This window comes from Armigeres subalbatus, chromosome 2, assembly GCF_024139115.2.
Source record: "Armigeres subalbatus isolate Guangzhou_Male chromosome 2, GZ_Asu_2, whole genome shotgun sequence".
NCBI lineage: Eukaryota > Metazoa > Arthropoda > Insecta > Diptera > Culicidae > Armigeres > Armigeres subalbatus.
Window position 1 is genome coordinate 64,479,098 of NC_085140.1, and position 15,725 is coordinate 64,494,822.

Below are 15,725 nucleotides of genomic sequence, written 5' to 3' on the forward strand. Positions count from 1 at the left end.
CATTGAAAAAGAGTTTGATTTTTTGCCTTTTTCATACAACGGTGATGTCTGCAAGTGGGTGCATATGTATGTGCGTGTTTTGAAGACACACTATTTGGAATCGATTACCTCACAGTTACCTCACGGAGAACTTAGTCTCATTCTTTGTTATTGAAAATTGGTTCATTTGTTCACTAACAGCGGTATTGCATATAAACTAAGGCAAACACATGATAATTGATGGAATTAATTAGATCTATCCCTCTAAAGTGCTTTTTTAAACTTTATTATGCGATTATTTCATTGAATTTTATAATGCTGAGAAAGGCATTGTCATCGCTAGGAAGATTAATCTGGGTTTTTGCTTCTCGGCCTTTCTTGTATACAAAGTATACGAGTAAAGGATATATAATATTATATTCGCTCCAAAACCAAACTTTTTGTATAAGGCCCGGAGACCCATAACATTATATACCAATCGACTCTGTTCGACAAATGGAGGTGATGATGTTTGTGCGTATGTGTGTCTGTATGTATGAAAATTGTATGTATCTATTGAAAATTGGCCAAATCGGACTATGGGCTTAGAAGTTGAACTGTTATTTTGTTTATTTTTTCAACGTTAACAACCAAATCGTAACGCATTTGTTGCGTTACGAGAAAATAAATCATGAAGTATGTTCATGGTGTATTTTCATAACATGAAAACACGATGGATTCATGAAATCATGATTTATTTTCTCATTTTCGGGAATGGATTTCTACCCGTGATAATTACAAGAAACTTAAATCCGGGAGTTAGAAGGTGATAGCTCTATTGTAACTCCTGTAGCCCATTTTAAGAACGCACGGATTCCGAAGCTATGGTCGTGTACAATAACCCCATGTCATAAGGATATCTGAAGTGCATTCCCACTTCCAGAATCAAAATTGAATTATTTTGACCTTGGCGCGTATTTAGTAAATCAATATGTATTTAGAAATGCATTTATGATTCATCAAAAAATTACTTACCATTTTTCCAACATTATCCTTACCTTAACATGTTTGCGCATTCTCCACCCCCACGAGTTCTAGAATAAAAAGTTCTCCAAGAACTTTAGCAGGAATATTCCACGAATTCAAGAAGAAATTAGCATTAACATTAGCATTGAGCAATTCGCACAAATTCGTAGGTGGTACAAACCAAGACTATTGTGCGCAACGATTCAAGACCCCTCGCCATCGGCTAAAACCGTTTAGCTCATCCCTGAAATCAACCGGGCGAATGATAAACTGACAACGTCAAGAGTAAACGTCACGGGAAATGATTGGCAGAAATAGCTATCCAATACGAAGAATAATAGTCAAGAGAGAAGATTAGATTCGCTAAACCTAAAACAATTATTCTAAAGTTAAAGTTATCCTAAAATCTTATATTCTAAAGTGGTAAACTAGAATTTGTTCCTAATATTACAAGTAAGTACTTTGATGCTTAAAATTATGAATTTGATCTTAATTGTAATACTTAACTTAATAGGGACATTCACAACCACGAATTACCTTTGTTACAAGTAGACGGACAGTTAACGTAGAAGACAACAAATGTAAGTTAGCTTAAAATTAATCATGCAAAAAGAAATTACAATAAATAACAATTTCAGCTTAAAGCCTACTCAAAGCAATAACGAGTTTGCTGGTTAAGAGTCCGAAACGTGACCGTCTTCATAACAAAATCTTTAAGATTTGTTTGTATCGTTCGGCGTGGAAAACATAACCATGTCTAGTGGTGATCCAGCGGCCGCCGACACACACGATCGTTCTGATGGACAAAATCAATGCATCGTGTGTAACGAACCAAACCATGCAGATCGCAAGATGGTCCAGTGCGACGGATGCGATCGCTGGTTCCACTTCAGGTGCGTCGGTGTGAACGACAGCATCGAAGGAGAGGACCGAAGCTTTAGATGCACAGCGTGTTCTGTTCCCGATCCACCAGCCTCTACAGTATCGACTTCAGCAAGTATGCGGGAAGCACGCATACAGTTGGAGGTGCAACGCCTAGCCGAGGAGAAGCGGCTACAGGAGAAGATGCAAGAAGAGCGAGGAAAGCAGGAGCAAGCTATTCAGGAGATGACGTTGCGTTTGGAACGAGAACGGAGAGACAAGGCCATCAGGAGATGTTTGCCTTGGAGAAGGAATACATCCAACGAAAGTACGACCTGCTTCATACCCAATTGGATGACGATGGAGATGCAGTTAGCGTTCGTAGCCGTTGCAACCGTGGAGCGGAGAAAGTTGAGGATTGGATCACCCGTAACCCGGCTGTGACCATGAGTGCCAATTCTGGAAACAAACCCACTGGACTCACATCGCAGCTGAAACCAATCACGAGTTCTGCCCCAGAAACGGCAACAGCAACTATTGAAGAAGTAGGCCAAGTGAATCCACATTCAGCTTCTGCGGTCACTTCGAGTATGTTAGCTACTCTTTCGTTGCCATTATCCCATTCTGCAAACGCCTCGATCTCGCATCCTACTACACAACCACCTATAGCACAGAGTACCATGCAAGGGAACAATGTGATACCAATAGTCACAACGGTGGCGAGCGTGCAACAGTTTCCTAAACCCTCTGCGTCGGTCGATGCACACAATATGTTTGTGATTTCACCAACAACAGCGTCGATGGTTTCGTTTTCGTTGCCGTCACTGACCACTACACAGCCGGTCAGTTTCATGCCATCATACGGGAACTCATTTCTGCCACAGTCGTCGTTAGCAACCTACACCACACAAGCGCAAGGTATATCATCGGTAACATCAACATCGTCGTGCCGGCCCATCGTATCGCACACTGCCGCACCGTCTTGTTTACCAGCGAGTGGTATATTATCGATGTGGCAACCACCAACACACCACTCAACACCAACGAGTTCGTCTAGCGGTCGACGTCCAGCTGAGGTACAATACGCAAACACACAACCGATGTGCTCTCAGGTAAATGCTACTTCAGTTTCGACCCGTATGACCAGTATGAATCTTGGTGGGAAAGAGAATGTTTCATCTGCCAGTCAGCATGTACAAGCTCCAATGGGGTAGGTAGTGGTTATGGGATTGCTAATTTGCCAAATATGTACCGAAACTATGTTCAAAATCAATGGTTAGTTGGAGATAATCAGATTCCCCAAATGCAAGATAATATAGCTAGTTATTTGCCAATGTCATGTTCGGGTGGGTACATAGGACAGTCAGGGAATCAGGTGCCAATTATTCCGAATACAATTCCCCAATTTTATCAAATTCCACCGTCAATAAGTGGTGTTCAATCGAATGCGTACGCGCCTGCAGTGTCGTTTACGTCCGCGCACCCGGACTTACAACTGGGTCCAAATGCTCAGCAGCTTGCAGCTCGTCATGTGGTCCCAAAAGAGCTTCCAGTGTTCGGAGGCAATCCTGCGGAATGGCCCCTGTTTTGGAGTAGCTACAATACTTCAACGCAGATGTGCGGGTACACCGAAGCAGAAAATCTCCTCCGTTTGCAACGCAGTTTGAAAGGTGAAGCAAGAAAAGCAGTGAACAGTTTTTTGCTACACCCTTCGAACGTGGGTGATATTATGTCGACACTAAGCACACTGTATGGCCGTCCCGATATCATCATTAACACGCTGTTAAACGATGTCAGGAGTACCCCCACGCCGAAACCAGAAAAACTTGATTCTCTGGTAAACTTTGGTTTGGTAGTTCGCAATCTCTGTGCGCATCTAGTGTCAACTGGGCAGCAAATGCATTTGGCCAACCCGATTCTGCTCCAAGAGCTGGTCGACAAACTGCCGGCCAATATCAAATTGGGGTGGGCGATGCATAAGCAGTCAATAGCGGTAGCAGATCTTCGAGCGTTTGCAAATTACATGAACGTCATCATCAGTGCAGCTAGCAGTGTATCGAGTGGGGTTAGAGAAAGTACCAAGGCGGACCGACAGAAAGGGAAGGCGTTCGTCAATTCAGTTCGTTCGGAATCTTGTGGTCGGAATGATCAACGTCATCCCGAAAAGGTCACTGGTAGGGGTAAAAGTGTGATGGATTCAAAGTCAACGGATCCTCCTAAAGTGCGTCCCTGTGCAGTGTGTCAAGTACATGGGCACAAACCAAAAGAATGTCCGATCTTCAAGGCGAAAACACTTGGTGAACGCTGGAAGGCCGTGCAAGATGCACATCTGTGCAAACGTTGTCTATACCCTCATGGAAAGTGGCCATGCAAGGCTGCTGGTTGTGGGACAAATGGATGCCAACAAAATCACCACAAATACCTCCATCCCGGCAATCCAAACGTCGGAAATTGCTCGAGTGAGAATGTATCAAATTCGACTACAGGGGTAGTAACGGTGCATCAACATATGCAGCACAGAGTCCTGTTTCGCGTCATTCCGGTCAGTCTTCACGCCAATGGGAAATCGGTGCATACCTTTGCCTTCTTGGATGGCGGTTCGGATTCAACGTTATTAGAAGACTCCATTGCCAAGAAACTTGGGGTCACCGGAGCTGTGTTTCCTCTCTGTATGCAGTGGACTAATGGTGTGAGGCGTACTGAAGAAGAATCAAGAAGAGTGATGCTGGAGATTTCCGGTAACAATGGCAATCGTTTTATGATGAAAGATGTCCACACTGTCTCTATTTTAGATCTGCCACGACAAACAATTGACTTCGAAGAACTCCCAATCACAAGTTATGATGATGCTACTCCGGGAATATTAATTGGACTGGACAACACCAAGCTGAAGACGACGTTGAAGCTTCGTGAAGGAAGCGAAGTCAACCTGTGGCGGCGAAAACTCGTCTAGGATGGCTGCTGTACGGAAGGTCTGGCGAATCGGATTTAAAACTGGTCCACTGAGTACTGCACGCATGCAATCGGTCAGCGCATGAAGACCTTCATGAGCTCGTCAAATCATTTTCACTGTCGAAGGTTCTGGTGTAGAATCTAACGAAATGGTAGAATCACCTAGCGAAAAACGGGCACGGAAAATATTGGAGGATACCACGGTTCGGACCGAGTCGGGAAAGTTTCAAACAGGGCTGTTGTGGAGGTACGACTTGGTGGAGTTTCCGGACAGCAAACCAATGGCGGAGCGGAGGTTGCAGTGCCTTGAAAGACGACTATCAAAGGACCCAACGTTGTACGACAAGGTGAGGGAACAAATTGATGACTATCTGTCCAAGGGTTACACCCATAAAGCAACAGAACGGGAGTTGAAAGAGACCGTGCAAAATCAGACATGGTATCTACCATTGGGTGTAGTAGTAAACCCTAAAAAGCCGGAAAAGGTTCGAGTAGTCTGGGACGCTGCAGCAACGGTAAAAGGAGTTTCGCTGAATTCCGTTCTGCTGAAAGGACCGGATCTTCTACAGTCCTTACCAACGGTACTTTGTCGATTTAGACAGAGGGAGGTGGCCATCAATGCGGATATCAAGGAGATGTTCCACCAAGTGATTATCAGACCGGAGGATCGTCAGGCACAACGATTTCTGTGGCGGAACAATCCGTCGGAGCAAACGGAAGTGTTTGTTATGGACGTCGCCATATTTGGAGCTACGTGCTCCCCAAGTTCTGCGCAGTTTGCGAAGAATAGAAATGCGGTTGAATTGTCCAGAGAGTTTCCTCGAGCTGCAACCGCGGTTTTGGAGAACCACTATGTGGACGACTATCTCGATAGTGTCGATAGCGTCTACGAAGCAGTGGAGCTTGCAAGAGAAGTCAAAACGTTACATCAATACGCCGGGTTTGAACTCCGACACTGGTTGTCCAATAGTGTGGATGTGTTGGAGCAAATCGGAGAAAAACCGTCAGAAACTCCGAAAAATTTCGTGATGGGCAAGGACGTTGGGACTGAGAGAGTGTTGGGGTTAAGTTGGTTGCCGCAGAAAGACATCTTTACGTTCGCAATACAGTTCCGCGAAAACCTGAAGAGATTGCTGGACGGGAATACGTATCCCACCAAAAGAGAGCCGTTGAGCCTGGTCATGAGTATTTTCGACCCTCTTGGATTGGTAGCTAACTTTGTGATACACGGAAAAAATCTTGTCCAAGAAGTTTGGAGATCCGGCAGCACTTGGGACGACAATATTCCAGAGTTACTGTTTGCGTCGTGGAGTCTTTGGGTACGGGCACTACACAGCCTGGAGCAAGTACGAACACAAAGATGTTATTTTCCCGGATATGATCCAGAAGCCTTGGAAACACTAGAATTGCACGTTTTTGTAGATGCAAGTATGGCTGCTTACGCTGCAGCTGCTTATTTTCGGATTGTGGACCGTGGAACCGTTCGGTGTACTCTTGTAGCGTCCAAAACCAAAGTGGCGCCCCTTAAGCAACTGTCAGTGCCAAGGCTTGAGCTCCAAGCAGCTGTAATCGGTACAAGGTTGATGAAGACAATTGCGTCAAGTCATACCCTTCGGATAAAAGGAAAATACTGTGGACTGATTATAACACCGTGTTAGCCTGGCTCAGAGCGGATCAACGAAGGTTCCACCAGTTTGTGGCGTTCAGGGTAGGAGAGATTTTGGAATCCACCGACGTAAACGATTGGAGGAAAGTACCCTCAAAATGGAATGTTTCCGACGAAGCAACAAAATGGGGTAATGGTCCAGATGCCTCTGAAGAATCCCGGTGGCTTCGTGGACCATCGTTTCTCTACCAAGATGAAGCAGAATGGCCAGGTCATAAGGAAGAAGAATGGAGCACAGCGGAAGAATTGCGGAATATAATAACGATCCATCGATGCAGCGTAACCGGAACGGTGCAGTTTGAGCGCTTTTCCAAATGGGAACGATTGGGGCAAGCCATGGGATATGTTCAACGATTCCTGAATAACTGTCTTGGAAAGAGAAACAACTTGCCGTGTTTGACTACAAATAATCTTTGCAGTAAAGAGTTGCAGGAAGCAGAGATTATGGTGTTGAAATTGGTTCAACTTGAGGTCTACCCGCAAGAATTTGCTGTGCTTGAAGCGCTGCAGAAAGATTCGTCGCATCATCCGAAACAAATCGAGAAGAAAAGCCGTATCTACAAATTGGATCCTTTCATCGGAGCAGATGGATTGATCCGCAAGGACGGGCGAATTGGTGCAGCTCCCGCAGTAGCAGATGACGCAAAATTTCCGGTGAAAGTACCGAAAGACCACTACGTTACAATGCTGATTATCGACGGATATCACCGAAAGTTTGCACACGCAAACAATGAAACCATCGTGAATGAGCTCAGGCAACGATTCCATGTGTCGGAGATAAGAGTAGCTGTGGGGAAAGTAGCGAAGTCCTGTACATTGTGTAAGGTACGCAAAGCAGTTCCACGACCACCTCGGATGAGCCCTCTCCCGGAAGCACGTTTAACTCCCTATATCAGGGCGTTCACTTTTACCGGGTTGGACTACTTCGGTCCCGTAACTGTACGGGTAGGACGCACGAACGTGAAGAGATGGGCAGCATTATTTACCTGCCTCACAACAAGGGCAGTTCACCTTGAGGTAGCCTTTACGTTGTCGACCGAATCATGCAAACTTGCCATTCGTCGGTTTATAGCTCGCCGTGGTGCACCGTTGGAGATATACTCTGATCAAGGACTAAATTTCCAAGGAGCAAGGAAGGAGTTGCGCGAAGAAATTCGAAAGCTGAATCAAGAGTTGGCTTCAACCTTCACAAACGCAGCCACACAGTGGAAGATGAATCCGCCTTATGCTCCTCATATGGGAGGTATATGGGAGCGGTTAGTACGCTCAGTGAAACTGGCATTGGCAGCCATGGAGACATCGAGAAACCCTGATGACGAAACTTTTCAAACCGCATTGACAGAAGCTGAATCCATCGTAAACACACGGCCGTTTACGTATCATGGATTCCACAGAGAGTGAAGCGCTCACACCTAACCATTTCCTGATGCTTCTTAGCTCGAATGGAGTATGCCAGCCAATCGCTAATCCGGTCGAAGTGAAGTCAACGCTTTGTGCCAACTGGAACCTTGTGCGCGTAATGCTGGACCGGTTTTGGACAAGATGGGCTACCGAGTATCTACCGGCCATTGCAAGGCAGTCGAAGTGGTTCGGTGAAACTAAGCCCGTACGAGTTGGAGATTTGCTTATAGAGGTGGATGAGGCAGGAAGGATCAGCTGGGAACGAGCAGTAGTTGTGAAGGTGAACCTTAGAAAAGACGGGCGCATACGGAGCGCAGATGTGAAATCGAAGGCAGGCATATTTCTTCGTCCAGTAACTAAGCTGACGGTCTTGGACGTGCTAGATGAAGATTGTATGGCTGAAGACAGAACTTCAAGCAATACGGGCTCGGAATGTCGCAACGATTCAAGACCTCGCCATCGGCTAAAACCGTTTAGCTCATCCCTGAAATCAACCGGGCGAATGATAAACTGACAACGTCAAGAGTAAACGTCACGGGAAATGATTGGCAGAAATAGCTATCCAATACGAAGAATAATAGTCAAGAGAGAAGATTAGATTCGCTAAACCTAAAACAATTATTCTAAAGTTAAAGTTATCCTAAAATCTTATATTCTAAAGTGGTAAACTAGAATTTGTTCCTAATATTACAAGTAAGTACTTTGATGCTTAAAATTATGAATTTGATCTTAATTGTAATACTTAACTTAATAGGGACATTCACAACCACGAATTACCTTTGTTACAAGTAGACGGACAGTTAACGTAGAAGACAACAAATGTAAGTTAGCTTAAAATTAATCATGCAAAAAGAAATTACAATAAATAACAATTTCAGCTTAAAGCCTACTCAAAGCAATAACGAGTTTGCTGGTTAAGAGTCCGAAACGTGACCGTCTTCATAACAAAATCTTTAAGATTTGTTTGTATCGTTCGGCGTGGAAAACATAACCATGTCTAGTGGTGATCCAGCGGCCGCCGACACACACGATCGTTCTGATGGACAAAATCAATGCATCGTGTGTAACGAACCAAACCATGCAGATCGCAAGATGGTCCAGTGCGACGGATGCGATCGCTGGTTCCACTTCAGGTGCGTCGGTGTGAACGACAGCATCGAAGGAGAGGACCGAAGCTTTAGATGCACAGCGTGTTCTGTTCCCGATCCACCAGCCTCTACAGTATCGATTTCAGCAAGTATGCGGGAAGCACGCATACAGTTGGAGGTGCAACGCCTAGCCGAGGAGAAGCGGCTACAGGAGAAGATGCAAGAAGAGCGAGGAAAGCAGGAGCAAGCTATTCAGGAGATGACGTTGCGTTTGGAACGAGAACGGAGAGACAAGGCCATCAGGGAGATGTTTGCCTTGGAGAAGGAATACATCCAACGAAAGTACGACCTGCTTCATACCCAATTGGATGACGATGGAGATGCAGTTAGCGTTCGTAGCCGTTGCAACCGTGGAGCGGAGAAAGTTGAGGATTGGATCACCCGTAACCCGGCTGTGACCATGAGTGCCAATTCTGGAAACAAACCCACTGGACTCACATCGCAGCTGAAACCAATCACGAGTTCTGCCCCAGAAACGGCAACAGCAACTATTGAAGAAGTAGGCCAAGTGAATCCACATTCAGCTTCTGCGGTCACTTCGAGTATGTTAGCTACTCTTTCGTTGCCATTATCCCATTCTGCAAACGCCTCGATCTCGCATCCTACTACACAACCACCTATAGCACAGAGTACCATGCAAGGGAACAATGTGATACCAATAGTCACAACGGTGGCGAGCGTGCAACAGTTTCCTAAACCCTCTGCGTCGGTCGATGCACACAATATGTTTGTGATTTCACCAACAACAGCGTCGATGGTTTCGTTTTCGTTGCCGTCACTGACCACTACACAGCCGGTCAGTTTCATGCCATCATACGGGAACTCATTTCTGCCACAGTCGTCGTTAGCAACCTACACCACACAAGCGCAAGGTATATCATCGGTAACATCAACATCGTCGTGCCGGCCCATCGTATCGCACACTGCCGCACCGTCTTGTTTACCAGCGAGTGGTATATCATCGATGTGGCAACCACCAACACACCACTCAACACCAACGAGTTCGTCTAGCGGTCGACGTCCAGCTGAGGTACAATACGCAAACACACAACCGATGTGCTCTCAGGTAAATGCTACTTCAGTTTCGACCCGTATGACCAGTATGAATCTTGGTGGGAAAGAGAATGTTTCATCTGCCAGTCAGCATGTACAAGCTCCAATGGGGGTAGGTAGTGGTTATGGGATTGCTAATTTGCCAAATATGTACCGAAACTATGTTCAAAATCAATGGTTAGTTTGAGATAATCAGATTCCCCAAATGCAAGATAATATAGCTAGTTATTTGCCAATGTCATGTTCGGGTGGGTACATAGGACAGTCAGGGAATCAGGTGCCAATTATTCCGAATACAATTCCCCAATTTTATCAAATTCCACCGTCAATAAGTGGTGTTCAATCGAATGCGTACGCGCCTGCAGTGTCGTTTACGTCCGCGCACCCGGACTTACAACTGGGTCCAAATGCTCAGCAGCTTGCAGCTCGTCATGTGGTCCCAAAAGAGCTTCCAGTGTTCGGAGGCAATCCTGCGGAATGGCCCCTGTTTTGGAGTAGCTACAATACTTCAACGCAGATGTGCGGGTACACCGAAGCAGAAAATCTCCTCCGTTTGCAACGCAGTTTGAAAGGTGAAGCAAGAAAAGCAGTTTTTTGTTACACCCTTCGAACGTGGGTGATATTATGTCGACACTAAGCACACTGTATGGCCGTCCCGATATCATCATTAACACGCTGTTAAACGATGTCAGAAGTACTCCCACGCCGAAACCAGAAAAACTTGATTCTCTGGTAAACTTTGGTTTGGTAGTTCGCAATCTCTGTGCGCATCTAGTGTCAACTGGGCAGCAAATGCATTTGGCCAACCCGATTCTGCTCCAAGAGCTGGTCGACAAACTGCCGGCCAATATCAAATTGGGGTGGGCGATGCATAAGCAGTCAATAGCGGTAGCAGATCTTCGAGCGTTTGCAAATTACATGAACGTCATCATCAGTGCAGCTAGCAGTGTATCGAGTGGGGTTAGAGAAAGTACCAAGGCGGACCGACAGAAAGGGAGGGCGTTCGTCAATTCAGTTCGTTGGAATCTTGTGGTGGGAATGATCAACGTCATCCCGAAAAGGTCACTGGTAGGGGTAAAAGTGTGATGGATTCAAAGTCAACGGATCCTCCTAAAGTGCGTCCCTGTGCAGTGTGTCAAGTACATGGGCACAAACCAAAAGAATGTCCGATCTTCAAGGCGAAAACACTTGGTGAACGCTGGAAGGCCGTGCAAGATGCACATCTGTGCAAACGTTGTCTATACCCTCATGGAAAGTGGCCATGCAAGGCTGCTGGTTGTGGGACAAATGGATGCCAACAAAATCACCACAAATACCTCCATCCCGGCAATCCAAACGTCGGAAATTGCTCGAGTGAGAATGTATCAAATTCGACTACAGGGTAGTAACGGTGCATCAACATCTGCAGCACAGAGTCCTGTTTCGCGTCATTCCGGTCAGTCTTCACGCCAATGGGAAATCGGTGCATACCTTTGCCTTCTTGGATGGCGGTTCGGATTCAACGTTATTAGAAGACTCCATTGCCAAGAAACTTGGGGTCACCGGAGCTGTGTTTCCTCTCTGTATGCAGTGGACTAATGGTGTGAGGCGTACTGAAGAAGAATCAAGAAGAGTGATGCTGGAGATTTCCGGTAACAATGGCAATCGTTTTATGATGAAAGATGTCCACACTGTCTCTAGTTTAGATCTGCCACGACAAACAATTGACTTCGAAGAACTTCAAACAAAATTCCCTTATTTGAAAGGACTCCCAATCACAAGTTATGATGATGCTACTCCGGGAATATTAATTGGACTGGACAACACCAAGCTGAAGACGACGTTGAAGCTTCGTGAAGGAAGCGGAAGTCAACCTGTGGCGGCGAAAACTCGTCTAGGATGGCTGCTGTACGGAAGGTCTGGAGAATCGGATTTAAAACTGGTCCACCGAGTACTGCACGCATGCAATCGGTCAACGAATGAAGACCTTCATGAGCTCGTCAAATCATTTTTCACTGTCGAAGGTTCTGGTGTAGAATCTAACGAAATGGTAGAATCACCTAGCGAAAAACGGGCACGGAAAATATTGGAGGATACCACGGTTCGGACCGAGTCGGGAAAGTTTCAAACAGGGCTGTTGTGGAGGTACGACTTGGTGGAGTTTCCGGACAGCAAACCAATGGCGGAGCGGAGGTTGCAGTGCCTTGAAAGACGACTGTCAAAGGACCCAACGATGTACGACAAGGTGCGGTAACAAATTGCTAACTATCTGTCCAAGGGTTACGTATACAAAGCAACCAAACAGGAGTTGACAGACACCGCGCAAAATCAGGCATGGTATCTACCATTGGGTGTAGTAGTAAACCCTAAAAAGCCGGAAAAGGTTCTTGTAGTTTGGGACGCTGCAGCAACGGTAAAAGGAGTTTCGCTGAATTCCGTCCTGCTAAAAGGACCGGATCTTCTACAGTCCTTACCAACGGTACTTTGTCGATTTAGACAGAGGGAGGTGGCCTTCAATGCGGATATCAAGTAGATGTTGCACCAAGTGATTATCAGACCGGAGGATCGTCAGGCACAACGATTTCTGTGGCGGAACAATCCGTCGGAGCAAACGGAAGTGTTTGTTATGGACGTCGCCATATTTGGGGCTACGTGCTCCCCAAGTTCTGCGCAGTTTGCGAAGAATCGCAATGCGATTGAATTGTCCAGAGAGTTTCCTCGAGCTGCAACCGCGGCTTTTGGAGAACCACTATGGACGACTATCTCGATAGTGTCGATAGCGTCTACAAAGCAGTGGAGCTCGTAAGAGAAGTCAAAAAGTTGCATCAACATGCCGGGATTGAACTCCGACACAGGTTTTGCAAGAGTGGAGAGGTGTTGGAGCAAATAGGAGAAAAACCGTAAACCGTAACTCCGAAAAATTTCGTGATTGGCAAGGACGTTGGGACTGAAAGAGTGTTGGAGTTAAGTTGGTTGCCGCAGGAAGACATCTTTACGTTCGCAATACAGTTTCGCGAAAATCTAAAGAGATTGCTGGATGGGAATACGTATTCCACCAAAAGACAGTTGTTGAGCGTGGTTATGAGTATTTTCGACCCTCTTGGATTGGTAGCTAGCTTTGTGATACACGGAAAAATTCTTGTCCAAGAAGTTTGGAGATCCGGCAGAACTTGGGACGACAAAATTCCAGAGTTACTGTTTGCGTCGTGGAGTCGTTGGGTACGGACACTACACAGTCTGGAGCAAGTACGAATACAAAGATGTTATTTTCCCGGATATGATCCAGAAGCCTTGGAAACACTAGAATTGCACGTTTTTGTAGATGCAAGTATGGCTGCTTACGCTGCAGCTGCTTATTTTCGGATTGTGGACCGTGGAACCGTTCGGTATACTCTTGTAGCGTCCAAAACCAAAGTGGCGCCCTTAAGCAACTGTCAGTGCCAAGGCTTGAGCTCCAAGCAGCTGTAATCGGTACAAGGTTGATGAAGACAATTGCGTCAAGTCATACCCTTCGGATAAAAAGGAAAATACTGTGGACTGATTCTAACACCGTGTTAGCCTGGCTCAGAGCGGATCAACGAAGGTTCCACCAGTTTGTGGCGTTCAGGGTAGGAGAGATTTTGGAATCCACCGACGTAAACGATTGGAGGAAAGTACCCTCAAAATGGAATGTTTCCGACGAAGCAACAAAATGGGGTAATGGTCCAGATGCCTCTGAAGAATCCCGGTGGCTTCGTGGACCATCGTTTCTCTACCAAGATGAAGCAGAATGGCCAGGTCATAAGGAAGAAGAATGGAGCACAGCGGAAGAATTGCGGAATATAATAACGATCCATCGATGCAGCGTAACCGGAACGGTGCAGTTTGAGCGCTTTTCCAAATGGGAACGATTGGTGCAAGCCATGGGATATGTTCGACGATTCCTAAATAACTGTCTTGAAAAGAGAAACAACTTGCCGTGCCTGACTACAAAGAATCTTTGCAGTAAAGAGTTGCAGGAAGCAGAGATTATGGTGTTGAAATTGGTTCAACTTGAGGTCTACCCGCAAGAATTTGCTGTGCTTGAAGCGCTGCAGAAAGATTCGTCGCATCATCCGAAACAAATCGAGAAGAAAAGCCGTATCTACAAATTGGATCCTTTCATCGGAGCAGATGGATTGATCCGCAAGGACGGGCGAATTGGTGCAGCTCCCGCAGTAGCAGATGACGCAAAATTTCCGGTGAAAGTACCGAAAGACCACTACGTGACAATGTTGACTATCGATGGATATCACCGAAAGTTTGCACACGCAAACAAAGAAACCATCGTGAATGAGCTCAGGCAACGATTCCATGTGTCGGAGATAAGATTAGCTGTGGGGAAAGTAGCGAAGTTCTGTACATTGTGTAAGGTACGCAAAGCGGTTCCACGACCACCTCGGATGAGCCCTCTCCCGGAAGCACGTTTAACTCCCTATATCAGGGCGTTCACTTTTACCGGGTTGGACTACTTCGGTCCCGTAACTGTACGGGTAGGGCGCACGAACGTGAAGAGATGGGCAGCATTATTTACCTGCCTCACAACAAGGGCAGTTCACCTTGAGGTAGCCTTTACGTTGTCGACCGAATCATGCAAACTTGCCATTCGTCGGTTTATAGCTCGCCGTGGTGCACCGTTGGAGATATACTCTGATCAAGGACTAAATTTCCAAGGAGCAAGGAAGGAGTTGCGCGAAGAAATTCGAAAGCTGAATCAAGAGTTGGCTTCAACCTTCACAAACGCAGCCACACAGTGGAAGATGAATCCGCCTTATGCTCCTCATATGGGAGGTATATGGGAGCGGTTAGTACGCTCAGTGAAACTGGCATTGGCAGCCATGGAGACATCGAGAAACCCTGATGATGAAACCTTTCAAACCGCATTGACAGAAGCTGAATCCATCGTAAACACACGGCCGCTTACATATCTACCCTTGGATTCCGCAGAGAGTGAAGCGCTGACACCTAATCATTTCCTGCTTCTTAGCTCGAATGGAGTATGCCAGCCAGTCGCTAATCCGGTCGAAGTGAAGTCCACGCTTCGTGCCAACTGGAACCATGTGCGCGTAATGCTGGACCGTTTTTGGACAAGATGGGTTACCGAGTATCTACCGGTCATTGCAAGACAGTCGAAGTGGTTCGGGGAAACTAAGCCCGTACGAGTGGGAGATTTGGTGATAGTGGTGGATGAGGCAAGAAGGAACAGCTGGGAACGAGGAGTAGTTGTGAAGGTGAACCTTGGAAAAGACGGGCGCATACGGAGCGCGGATGTGAAATCGAAGGCAAGCGTATTTCTTCGTCCAGTAACTAAGCTGGCGGTCTTGGACGTGCTAGATGAAGATTGTATGGCTGAAGACAGAACTTCAAGCAATACGGGTCCGGGTATGTGCGCAACGATTCAAGACCCCTCGCCATCGGCTAAAACCGTTTAGCTCATCCCTGAAATCAACCGGGCGAATGATAAACTGACAACGTCAAGAGTAAACGTCACGGGAAATGATTGGCAGAAATAGCTATCCAATACGAAGAATAATAGTCAAGAGAGAAGATTAGATTCGCTAAACCTAAAACAATTATTCTAAAGTTAAAGTTATCCTAAAATCTTATATTCTAAAGTGGTAAACTAGAATTTGTTCCTAATATTACAAGTAAGTACTTTGATG

At 46.1% G+C, this 15,725-nt stretch overlaps 2 protein-coding genes across 2 annotated transcripts; both read left to right on the top strand.

Moving 5' to 3' along the window:
- Nucleotides 1-4,946: 4,946 nt before the first annotated feature.
- On the top strand, nt 4,947-8,378 carry LOC134208999 (uncharacterized). Its single transcript, XM_062684974.1, has 3 exons — nt 4,947-6,225; nt 6,456-7,706; nt 7,858-8,378. Exons 1-3 carry the CDS (start codon nt 4,947-4,949, stop codon nt 8,376-8,378), a joined length of 3,051 nt encoding a protein of 1,016 aa, XP_062540958.1.
- Nucleotides 8,379-13,526: 5,148 nt separating this feature from the next.
- On the top strand, nt 13,527-15,494 carry LOC134209000 (uncharacterized). The gene has a single exon (XM_062684975.1). It carries the CDS (start codon nt 13,527-13,529, stop codon nt 15,492-15,494), a length of 1,968 nt encoding a protein of 655 aa, XP_062540959.1.
- Nucleotides 15,495-15,725: the final 231 nt, after the last annotated feature.

Coding starts and splice junctions, on each gene's coding strand:
- LOC134208999 (XM_062684974.1), top strand. CDS start 4,947: ATGGTAGAATCACCTAGCGAAAAACGGGCACGGAAAATATTGGAGGAT. Junction 6,226..6,455: donor GCACGTTTTTGTAGATGCAA/GTATGGCTGCTT, acceptor ACACCGTGTTAG/CCTGGCTCAGAGCGGATCAA. Junction 7,707..7,857: donor TTATGCTCCTCATATGGGAG/GTATATGGGAGC, acceptor TGGATTCCACAG/AGAGTGAAGCGCTCACACCT.
- LOC134209000 (XM_062684975.1), top strand. CDS start 13,527: ATGAAGACAATTGCGTCAAGTCATACCCTTCGGATAAAAAGGAAAATA.